The 12,881-nt window shown below is 39.7% G+C and overlaps 1 protein-coding gene across 2 annotated transcripts in view; it reads right to left on the bottom strand.

Moving 5' to 3' along the window:
• RasGAP1 (Ras GTPase activating protein 1) overlaps positions 1-9,525 on the bottom strand; it is a 159,987-nt gene extending 150,462 nt beyond the window's left edge. For both annotated transcript variants that reach the window (XM_067158273.2, XM_067158274.2), the window contains exon 1: positions 9,436-9,525. In XM_067158273.2, the coding sequence (XP_067014374.2) occupies positions 9,436-9,493 (58 nt within the window). In that variant the 5' untranslated portion in view covers positions 9,494-9,525. The remainder of the gene's footprint in view (positions 1-9,435) is intronic.
• Positions 9,526-12,881: the final 3,356 nt, after the last annotated feature.

Below are 12,881 nucleotides of genomic sequence, written 5' to 3'. Positions count from 1 at the left end.
TTGAACACCATCCCAAAGGAAGCCTTCTTGCAGTTTCCAGGACATGTATCGCCGATCTCAGCAGCGAATAGTTATGGGAGGGGACTATTTCGAAGGACGGTAAGGTCACTGTCGTCCATTGTTCATCTATATTGATAGTACATGACTATTCACCGAACTTTATTGTCACAGGATGTATGTACTCCACGCGAAGCACTACGTAGATGACGGGAAATTTATCGATGCAGCACGAGTTGGCTTCGACATCGACCAGTCGAGTGTACCATGCAGGCATATAAGCCCTCACATTACGATGATGTACGGCAGTAGCATTGAATGGAGATTATGTTGGAAAATAGAGTATTGTAGCAAAAGGATTGGGGAATAACAGTGTATTTGAATCCTCAATAAAACCAACCTGCTTTAAAAAATGTGTTGCATTATATTGAACTCTCTTTGTAATACCTGTCAGGGAGATTATTATTATTATTATTATTATTATTATTATTATTATTATTATTATGGTCAATTTAGAGCAGCTGTGAACTTCAATTCGGGATATAAGGTGTTCGAAACCCACTGTCAGCAGCCCTGAAGATGGTTTTCCACGGTTTCCCATGACACACCAGGCAAATATTGGGGCCGCATCATAAATAAGGCCACTGCCGCTTCCTTCACACTCCTAGCTCTTCTCTTTCCCATAGTCGCCATAAGAGCTATCTGCGTCGGTGCGACGACAAGCAACTTAAAAAATGTAGACACGATTTTTCAAGTACGTTACTCAATGTGTGGTGTGGTATGCTGGATGATCAGCTGATAGGCCCCACTGTATTAGACGATCGTATGAATGGGGCAATTTGTGCAACGTAGGCTACATTACCTGACCTACTCGAGGATGTTCCTTTGGCTACACGTCTTGTTTTGCACTCTCAGCATGACGGAGCCTCTCCTCATTATTGGCAGCAGGTAAGGGAGCATATCAATTCCACATTTTCTGATCAGTGGATTGGTCGTGGTAGTGCCATTCCCTGGCCACCTAGGTCTCCCGACCTCAACCCCTTAGATTATTGTTTATTGGGTTGGGTGAAATCTACCGAAGAAAAGTTCGAGACGAACTGCTCGCTCATATAATGGATGCTTTTTGCTAGTGTACGGGAACGTCACGATGATCTTCGACAAGCAACACATCATATCCTTCAGCGAGTTGACAAATGTATTGAAGTCAATGATGGGACCTTTAAGCACTTATTGTGAAATCATTGTCACTGGACCACAAAATGATATGGCATGAAACAAAAGGGTTGTGTATTGTAATCTTACTACTACTGCTATAGAAAAGAAAAGTAAAACATAAAAGCAATTAAAACAAACTTATTTTCCCAGGTTATCAATGTTTACATTCACACAGGGCTATCTCGATAAGCGTCTCGTGTTGACCCCATGTTCATATGAACATTTTTGATCACAATGACCAGTACTATTTACTATCACATCTAGAATAATACCCTTTCCTCCAGGGTCACCCTGTATATAATATCGTGAGAACAGGCCCGGCCATTTTATTTAGGATTTATTTTTCTTCTATTCGTAATTACTGCAGCCTACATTAAATCTGGTCATGCTCTCACGAATCACTGAAGGATATACTCTTTTTCACTTCACTCATCTCGTAACCGTAGCTCAATGTTTATTCTTATGAAAATGGGTCATTGATTCCATAAAATGTGATTAGCAACCCTAAACTATTTACTTTTAGGATGGGACGCGCTATTTCCCACTAAATGCACTGTGTAGTAACATGGTATATTTGCCGTGAGGAGGGCTAAAAGAGCCGTTACGTTTATCACCGAAGAGAAGAGGTTCCGTTGTGTCGTATGTAAAGGTTAGAATTGAGGACGATTGGAACGATGTGTGATAAGAGAGCTTTTATCTGTAGACAGGCTATTGTTCGGAACAAACAGGATGTGGAGTGGATGCATTCCGTTATTGTATATCTACCGATAAGCGACTGTCATTCATACCCCAGTAGCCGGCCAAGAATACTCTAATTGTCCTGCTATCCCGTGGTTTATACCCCGTCAAGGACAAACTGAGTTGGCAGAACGTATCAGAAAGTGTATATCAAATTATGATTTCTCGATTAAGATATTACGATCTAGGTGAATATTTTCCAAACTGAGGGGTGCGTACTCTTACTCACAGAGTCCTTCACAAAAGTTTATCACCACAGGTATTACCACGAAGCAGTACTACATTATTATTATTATTATTATTATTATTATTATTATTATTATTATTATTATTATTATTATCATACAAGTACAAACCCTATTTTACACGTGGCATATTAGGGCTATAGATAACAAAACTAAATTAATACATAAAATAACCTAACACTTAACACAGGGACGACTTGTAAATAAAATGGGGAAATTTAGTAAACGCATTTTATAGTAAGAGAAACTTTAAAAAAAATAAAGCATTAAAAGGTGCTTGGTATTGTATATCACAAATATTTAAGCACCGTAAATTACTCATTCCTACTTCTTTAAAAAATGAGACAGTCAAATAAAAGATGATAAACAGTTTGTGGCTTCTGGATATTGATTTTAAACGTCTCAGAATATGATCCAAATTTTCTATATCCTGATATAAACTGTGTTAATACTGTATAAGGTTATGCGTTAATCCACTCTTCTGTCCATCCTGAATCTGCAGGAAGAACAAATTCCTTGTAAGCTGAAAACAAAGTCTGTAGAGTACTACATTTCAAAATGTATTTTATCCTATGAATATGGTTTCAATAATAAATAATAATAATAATAATAATAATAATAATAATAATAATAATAATAATAATAATAATAATAATAATAATAATAATAATAATAATAATAATAATAATTTTACCGAGCTCGATAGCTACAGTCGCTTAAGTGTGGGCAGTATCCAGTATTCGAGAGATAGTGGGTTCAAACCCCATTGTCGGCAGCCCTGAATATGGTTTTCCGTAGTTTCCCATTTTCATAACAGGTAAATGCTGGGGCTGTACCTTAATTAAGGCCTCGGACGCTTCCTTCCCACTCCTAGCACTATTCTGTCTCATCGTCGCCATAAGACCTATCTGTGTCGGTGCGACAAATTGTAAAAAAATAAATAAATAAGAAAATTGTCGGTGAACACCAAATGTGTCGCCAGAGATCTTTTACGGGCCAGCTGACATAACACAAAGCTACTCAAATAGACCTGGGAGGAAGATAATTCACCGACCGAAGTGGCCGTGCGGTTAGGGTCGCGTACCAGTGAACTTGCACCGTAAGGCCACGGCCGCTACCTTCCCAACCCTACCCCTTTCCCATCCTCGCCAAAAACCTTCTATGTGTCAGTGCGATATTATGCTACAAAACACACAGAAAAAAAGGCAACAGGTTTCCTCTACACATCAGAGATAAAAATTATTATTTTCACAATATTCTTACGTCTGGAGTTCCGTAAGACAGGTTACCAAACACTCCTACTGAAAATCCCACCCATGTGAAGTCCCCAGGATTCAAACCCAGGACAATCGCTTTGAGAGTCGGGTGGATAGAGCAACTGGCGAACATTATAGGAAGGAAAAGAGCACAACAAAGATCATTCAAGTAAATCCAGTGAAGTTTCATCCCCTTCAAATAAACCACACGGTAGGTTTACCACTCATAAAAACTGCACTAAGGTTCATTATTATTATTTAGTTTTAAAGCCGTTCGGGCTCTGTGAATTTACTTTCTAGCACATTAAAGGCGAGCAAGCTGAGACATGCAATAGCAGTAGAAAGCTGCCGCTAGTACAAGTGATAAAGGAGATTATGGTTATCAACCCACGGTAACTTTTCAGCTTAAACTTGTTTGATAGCTTGGGTTACGACGTGTATGAACACAAAAGTACAATGTTCTTGATTATTTAAACGTTCCTTTATATCGGCCCCGCGGTCTGGGGGTAGCGAGACGTCCATAGCTACAGTAAATTTCCGGCCAGGTCAGGAAATTTTACCCAGAGGGGTTGTTCCTCGTCCACTCAGTTTACAAGAGAACAAATGACAAGCTATCTGATGGCGAGATAGCGGCCATTAGGATTCACCGCGCTGACCACGTAATCCGCTGGTCTTCAGACTGAGTAGCGGTCGCTTGGTAGGCCAAGGACCAACAAGGCTGCAGTACCATGCATTTTAGTTTCATGTCGCACCAAGACATGTTAGTTCTCGCCGACAAGGATGAGAAAAAAAAACAAGCAAGCTTATAATTACAGGGTCTTTTTTTTGGCTTGCTCCGTGTGTCAGGGGAACACGCACGGAAGGCGATAGCCGGGTGACTCATCTGCCGAGAGATATATTGCTCTGAGTGGTGCTGCGGAGCCAGCTAAAAAAGAAGACCCTGTAGTTTGTACTTAATGCTATCTTGATCATAGCGACAGGACGTCCAGTTCATGTGGAATCCGAACTTCAGGAACGGCATAGTTCGTTTCAAAAATACAACATGCACTGTCTGGAATTCGAAAAACGAGCATGTTGTTAAAAACCAAGACAACGTTACTTCAAGATAGCGGATTCGATTCCGTCTCAGTCCGGTGGTATCTGAAGGTACTCAGATACACAAGTCTCGTGTTGGTGTGTTTATTGGTACGTAAACGAACTCCTACGAGACAAAATCCCGGCATGTCGATGTCTCTGAAAACAGTAAAAGTAATTAGTGGGACGTGATACCAATAACATTATTATTATTGATAGCCCTTATGGTGACGATGAGATAGGAAAGGGCTGGGAGTGGAAAGGAAGCGGCTGTGGCCTTAATTACGATACAACCCCAACATTAGGCTGGTGATTATTATTATTATTCATATGTTTACAGTTCCAGTTTCCCGGGTACTGTTATTATTATCATTAACCCTTTCCCCTTATCACTCCTTCCTCTTTCCTTCCACCATTCCTCTTCCATCATTTTCTCCCGGTCCATGTTTCTTCTTCTTCTTCTTGCACTCTTCTTTATTGAATCGATCCACATTGTTTTAGATTTCCCTTGCTCTCTTTGCCTTGAACTTAATCTCTATCATCCTCCCCCATCCTCTTTACATGTCCAAACCATCTTAGTTTACTCCTATGAATTCTCTCATTTAAGCTTTCCATTCAAACCTCCTTTCTCACATCTTCGTTTCTCAATATGTCTTTCCTATCATACTTATTCATTCCGCTGGCTTGAATTCTCCTCTCCTCCCTACTTGTCAATGTCCAGGTCTCAATATGGGTGCATAATACATTTAGTACATTATCTCTTTACACTTCCTAATCCCAGACAAGGTTTCTTACACTCTGTTGCACCATCTTGCTAATCTCCATACATTCTGCACTAATTCACTCCCTACGTATTTGAAACGGTCACAATTTTAAGTTAATTTTTTTGTTTTTTTGTTTTTACTAGCTACTTTACGTTGCACCGACACAGACAGGTCTTATGACGATGAGAATTATTATTATTATTTAGACAGTCTTTTGATCATCTCCAGCAGTAAGTATGAACACATCTGCACGAAAGAAATAGCAAAAACATAGTATTCTTCGCCATGCACTATGGACAGCAGACAATGATATGATGGTAAATGGGGATGAAAAGCCAGGTTGTAAGTTTCAATAATAATAATAATAATAATAATAATAATAATAATAATAATAATAATAATAATAATAATAATAATAATAATAATTCCTTTATGTCCCACTAACTAATTTTACGGTTTTCGGAGACGCCGAGGTACCTAAATTTAGTCCAGCAGGAGTTCTTTTACTTGCCAGCAAATCTACCCACACAAGGCTGTCGTATCTGAGCACCTTCAAATACCACCGGACTGAGCCAGGATCGAACTTGGGGTCAGAAGGCCAGCGCCTCAATCGTCTAACCAAGAAGAAAAGTCCTTTCAGTTTCAATAACTGTGTTGATGGGGTGAGAGTACCTTATATGGATCACTGTAAGTACCTAGGTGTTGATATAAGGAAAGATCCTCATTGGGGTAATCACATTAACGACGTTGTAAATAAAGGTTTCATTACAGATCTCTGCACCTGGTTATGAGGGTATTTAGGGCTTGTAGTAATGATGTAAAGGAGAGTGCGGATACGCCCCTGGTAACACCCCCAACTAGAGTAATATTCTTTTGCTAGTTGCTTTACGTCGCACCGAGACACAGATAGATCTTATGGCAACGATGGGACAGGGAAGGGCTAGGAGTGGGAAGGAAGCGGCCGTGGCCTTAATTAAGGTACAGCCCCAGCATTTGCCTGGTGTGAAAATGGGAAACCACGGAAAACCATTTTCAGGGCTGCCGACAGTGGGGTTCGAACCTACTATCTCCCGAATACTGGATACTGGCCGCACTTAAGCGACTGCAGCTATCGAGCTCGGTAAAGAGAGTAATATTCTAGTGTGTACGGGACCCTCACGAGGATTACTTGATTCAAGAACTGAAAAAAAAAAAATCCAAAGAAAAAACAGCTCGATTTGTTCTGGGTGATTTCCGACAAAAGTGTAGCGTTACAAAAATGTTGCAAAGTTTGGGCTGGGAAGACTTGGGAATAAGGAGACGAGCTGCTCAACTAAGCAGTATGTTCAGAGCTGCCAGTGGAGAAATGGCGTGGAATGACAATAGTAGGTGAATAAGCTTGAGTTGGAGTTTTTCAAGGTAGGAATAGTCGTAAAAAGTTAGAATTGAAGAGGAAAAATTGGAGCAAATATTCGTTTGTAGGATGAAGAATCAAGGATTGGAATAATTTACCAAGGGAGATGTTCAAATTTTCAAGTTCTTTGACATTATTTAAATAAAACAGAGACACAACTGATAAGGAATCTGCTACCTGGGGGTCAGCCCTAATGCAGATCGGTGGTAATTGTAATGGTCTTTAGAAATAAAATACTTCTTGTATTGCTCGACTTAATATACATTTGTCCAACACAGGTCTATATACCGCGCCGGCCCCGTGGTGTAGGGGTAGCGTGCCTGCCTCTTACACGGAGGCCCCGGGTTCGATTCCCGGCCAGGTCAGGGATTTTTACCTGGACCTGAGGGCTGATTCGAGGTCCACTCAGCCTACGTGATTAGAATTGAGGAGCTACCTGACGGTGAGATAGCGGCCCCGGTCTAGAAAACCAAGAATAACGGCCGAGAGGATTCGTCGTGCTGACCACACGACACCTCGTAATCTGCAGGCCTTCGGGCTGAGCAGCGGTCGCTTGGTAGGCCAAGGCCCTTCAAGGGCTGTAATGCCATGGGGTTTGGTTTAGAGTAATTTGGAGCGAATGTTATAATTAAAATTGTTCTACAAGAATAGAAGCAAGCGTTTCTATTGGCAAAGTGTAGATACCTACATTTTTAAGCAATTAACTAGTTAAGAAATTTCTAGGACTATGAGAATGGGTTTCTTCCTTCAGTACTGCATGTACTAGGAACTTAGATAATATTTTATCCAATAATTCTTTTTGTTTCAGGAAGTCTACTTAGAGAGCACCAGAACAACATGAGAACAGTGTGAATGACAAAGACAGGTTGAACAAGCCGCCAAAGTGGATGAGATGGAGATAAGTGGTGAGAGATGCGCTACTGTTTAGGTGATTGCGCTCTGTGTTCAAGGCTATGGGATCGAAACGGAGCGCAGTCCTCAAGCGTTTTGTGTAATTAAATAATAGATACTCGTGTCAATATATTACTGGTACGTTAAACTGATTCGTTACGAAAGAAAGGACTAGCTCACATACAAAAAGTGGAACAATGCGAGGATCCACAGACATTGTCATTCAGGGGCAGGGAATAACAATTCTGTGCACAACATTGCAGTAGCATTCCTCTTTGTACATTTGTGCACATTTCACTTATTATTATTCCATCCTATTTGAAAATCGTACTCCCCCACCACTGTGTTATACATTATCGACATTATTCAATAAATAAAATCCTGTCCGTTTGATACTTTTTAATCTCCATCAAATCAGCCACACATCCTGCATTCCATGATAATTCCATGTATACATTAACGGGGCATTTTCTCATTTTAGTGTAAATAAACAATGCTGTACGTTCGTCAAACCTAACCATTAGTTAAAACTCCTAGTATTTCCGCAACCAAAGAGGACAAGTTCAAAGGAACTCGTGCATCACTACAACTATAATGAATCATCTAAACGTGATGAAAGTGGTTAGAATATCGCAACACATACAACTAATATGATGTGCTCAAACTGCAATTATCTACATCCACAAAACATACAGGATGGAAAATTCAGCATAGCAACATACATTTCCCAAGGTGCAGTATTGCGAATGACAAATACAAACACAGTCATCGAAATCACAACAATCAAATTTTGGAATATTATATGTATCACCATTCGAACTACAAATCGAGCCAAGAAGAAAAACGCGACAGCTCTTAAAAAAGGAGAGAATTCCGAAACAGACATAACTAAAGAAACGAACTACTATTCACGGTGGCTTGTTCTAAGGCAACCTTCACTATTTAATGAAAGAAACTTTAAATTACGGATAGTTAAAATACAAGTGGCACTCGCGATTTCACTCTTTAATGTGCTCCTCAACGATAATATATGTAATCAAATTCAAAATGACAGTTTGGAGTAGTCCAGTAGAGAAAACTGCAACAGCAAACTTTTTCCACTTGTATATCAGTCCTCGGCTGCGATAGTGACAAGGCTGGTGTTTATTAAAATGCACCGCTTAACGAGCTTGTTTGTAACATTTCATTCATTGAGCAGAGAGAAACAGCACGTGTGAGTTAAGAAGGCTTGGCGTTATCTCTGCCGTTCAATTTTATGAATGGGTGGGTATTTCTGCTTTTGTCATGGTTTGTAACTTCCCTCCAGGTAGGTGAAAGGCCAACTGGCCTTCATTAAATGTCACTTCAGAACAATTACAATGTAACACAAAAGTATTCTCATAAAATTAAGAATACCACAGAAACATTTCTATCGATCGTCCTCTCCACATTCATACGTTCACTGGCGTAAATCGGAAACCATTGTACATGACTTTAACCATTACCTCGATGAATGGACGAAACGTGTGCGCTTATGGGAGAAGAAAAAATAAAGAAAAAGACTAAACGGTTTTGTTTTAATGGGATAATTAATCGAAATCGATTCCATGCAAATTAATGCTAGTTAAGATTGTTCGATAAATGCTCTTGCTGACACATTACACAGGTTGACCTCATTTAAATCCACTCAGAAATACTATTGTAGCACAATTCATACACCACCTGTTCTTACATGTTGACAAACAGTGCATTATTTCACCGTATCACTACCAATCTGCACAAATTCGCGAACATTCACAGGCAATTAGCGCAATAAAAGTTCGTGTAACTACACAATATAGTCTATAATACATCTAGAATGCATTATTTTAGTAATAACTCACCTATTTTAATTTTTAACCGTTCTTCAATTCGCACTTTCCGTCTCTCGTCGGCGGCCATGTTGGCTCCATAACTACAGTGACAAAACACGAGCGTTGGATGTAAAAGCAATGAATGGCAGGGGAAGGGGGAGGTGGGGACCTCTCCCCACCAATGCTCTATACGCCACTAGCGCCCGCTGCGTAAGTTTAGGGCACTTAACTTCCTTTCTGGCGCAACTTCCTCTCAGCCCGATTTTTCGTGGATGTGTGAGTAAATCAGGGGTATCAAACACGCACCGGTATACGGAGTTCACTGACAGTGCTGAATGAAACTACAATATAATTATACTAAAAGAGGAGGATGTCTAGTAGTGTAATACAAATACTGTTCAAAACATAACGACAGACAATGAAATAACTTAAGTTGTTAATAATAATAAGCCCGAGATGACAGGCGTAGGTGTTCAAATACGCCAGCCTCGTGTCGGTAGATGTACGGCACATGAAAGAACTTCTGTGGGACAAAATTGCGTCACCGAAAACCTCAAAAGTAATCGGCGGGTCGTGAAACAATAACATTATAAAAAATGTTTAAAAGGAAAGATCTGCCATATCCCTAGAAAGTCTACGAGCGTCAAGGTCAAACGAGGGTAGAATTTGATTGAAGGGAGGACTATTAGCTGAATCGTCAGCGTCTTGGCGTTGGAGCCCTGTGTTCGATGCCAGGCCGAGTCGAAGGATTTCAATTGTAAACGGTTAATTCTATTGGCTCGGGGACTGGCTACTTGTGCCGTCCTGAAGATTCCTGCAACTTACACACACCACCTTATCGGAAAATGAAGCTATAGACAAAATATTGAGAAGGAGTCAAAAGTGAAAGACATCTTAGGCCAGAAAAGAGGACAAGATTATATCAATCTACTCGTTATTTAGATATATGTAAGATAGGGCAATCACAAAAATCAAATAAGATTGTTTTAACTCATTAACTCAAGTGTTCAGACATCACCAAAATTACTCATACTAATTAATAGATTGTATTAAATTCACCGTCATTAAATTATGTTGTTAAATAATCAATTGCTGTATTATTATTTTGTTTCTTCAATTTATTAGTAGGAAATGAAAGCATTCTATAAAGTTCGGCTTCAGATCAGAGCAGTAAAAAACGCATGAATTGATCGAAAGGCTATTTCATACTACGTACCGGTACCCTCTGAATTGTAAGTTAAATCAAGATTTACGGAAATTAGTGCTGGATTAAACCTTGCGAAAGCCCCTAGATAATCGAAAGCACCCACGTGGTTTTTTAAACCAAATATTTACAAAAGCAAACAATAATTAGTAATGTTGTTAACAAACGTTACTTAACAACATTTATTGAAAAATATCAGAATATTATTAAACGAAAAGTAAATATATGAATTTTAATAAACCAACAAACCTTTCAATATTTGCGGCGAACTTCTTTTACGAATTTTGGAGACGCAGATGTGCCTGAATTTAGTCCCGCAGGAGTTATTTTACGTGTCAGTAAATCTACCGACACGAGGCTGACGTATTTGAGCACCTTCAAAATACCACCGGACTGAGCCAGGATTTAATCTGACAAGTTAGAGTCAGAAGGCCAGCGCCTCAACCGTCTGAGCCACTCAGCCCGGCAATATTCGTGTTTTCGTACCGTAGTGGCTTTGTACTGTGGTGTGGCCCCAGTAATGAACTCGAGACCCTCTGAATCGAAGGCAGAACCCTGAACATTCAACCAAACATTCGGACAGATTATTAATTTTTGTCTGTCTTTTGGAAACATATAAGAAAGCTTAATTGCACTTTTTTAAAGATCAAGTAAATGCTATTTTGTTTCGTTATCTCGAGGCCTTTAAAAGGCGTGTGTTCTGTATGTTTGGTAACCCGATACTGACAGTAATTGGCAAGAAAAAAAAATAATGTAAACATAGCTTTCAGTTTAAGTAACGAAATGCAAAAAGCTTAGATAAGTGAATCAAAGTTCATGGCCACCAAGTGTTGAGCACGAAATGAATGAAAGAATAGATGAATGAGTGAGTGCGTGACGTAGCTCCCTCTAATACACAAATTAGATTCGTGGACGGAACTGCTATGTCATTAGCCCACAATAGAAGATATCGGTAGTGTTACTTCAGCGCTTCGCGGTTAATAAAGTAATGTTGTTTTTAAGTCCCATTAGCTACGCCGACGTGCCGCAATTTTGTCCCTACGAGTTCTGTTAATTGCCAATAAATCTACCGAAGCAAGGCTGGCGTAGAACTGGGAAAATAATAATTAATATCAGGTGTTATGAATATACAGGTATGGCATACTAGCCGACACCCAGAATATCTCAAGTGACAGTAGTGGTCAGCCTGTAGTCAAGAATATAATTATACGGGTTTCCCTTTCTTTTTGTATGAAATTAGTAATACCCACGACGCCGGCCGTACTGAAGACAGAATTTCAAATCGGGGTTGAACACTGGTGGTAACAACTTGCCGCTGATGGGAATAATTGTTATTTTATCTGAGACTGGACAAGGTCTGGAGAGATTGCTGAATGGTATGGACGGAGTCTTGGGGAAGGAATACAAGATGGAACCAAAGAAGTCGAAAAGAAAAGTAATGGAATGCAGTCAGGTGATGCAGGAAATATTAGATAAGGAAATTAAGTCTTTAAGGAAGTAAATGAATGTTGTTACTTGGATAGTAAAATAATTAACGATGGGAGAAGTAAGGAGGACATCAAATGCAGACTAACATAAGCAAGGAAGAGCTTTCTTAAGAAAAGAAATTTGCTCATTTCGAACATTCATGTAGGAATTAGAAAAATGTGTTTGAAGACTTTCATCTGGAGCGTGGCATTGTATGGAAGTATGCATGGACGATTTTATTTATTTAATCGTATGATGATTATAACTACAAATTTATAAGTCCAGGTCCAAGTGTTTTAGCCACTCTACAGCACTTTCTGAAAGATGATACTGGTCGCTGGGGCTTCCGGAGTAGGCATGAAGAGGGCACCGCAGGATGACATGGTCCATGGTCTGCTCCCCCTCACCGCATTCACACATTGGAGATTCCATCCAACCTCACTTATGGCGTAAGAAATTGCAGTGTCCATGCCCAGTTCTCAGTCTGTTGAGGCGACACCATAGTTTTCTTGGGAGGTCGAATCCCTTCATTTTCTGGGTTGGATTTAGGTCATGAGCATTTGTTCCAGATGTTGAAATTGACCACTCATCCTGCCAGCTCTCGTTTAGATTAAAATTATCCCTCAAGAGTCGGCCGGCGAGTATACTTGCTGTTGGGGATATCACTAATAAATAAAACACTGAATCACTTTACTTCGTCATGGCTGCCATCTTTATTCTTACTTACTACAAACCAGTACAAAACAAAAGCATAAATACAAGCGATATGGCAGTTCCCAGTAGCTCCGCTAGATAGCAGGAGCTC

This window comes from Anabrus simplex, chromosome 14, assembly GCF_040414725.1.
Source record: "Anabrus simplex isolate iqAnaSimp1 chromosome 14, ASM4041472v1, whole genome shotgun sequence".
Classification (NCBI taxonomy): Eukaryota; Metazoa; Arthropoda; class Insecta; order Orthoptera; family Tettigoniidae; genus Anabrus; species Anabrus simplex.
Note: the sequence above shows the minus strand (reverse complement) of the source record. Positions and strands in the feature narration are given on the sequence as shown.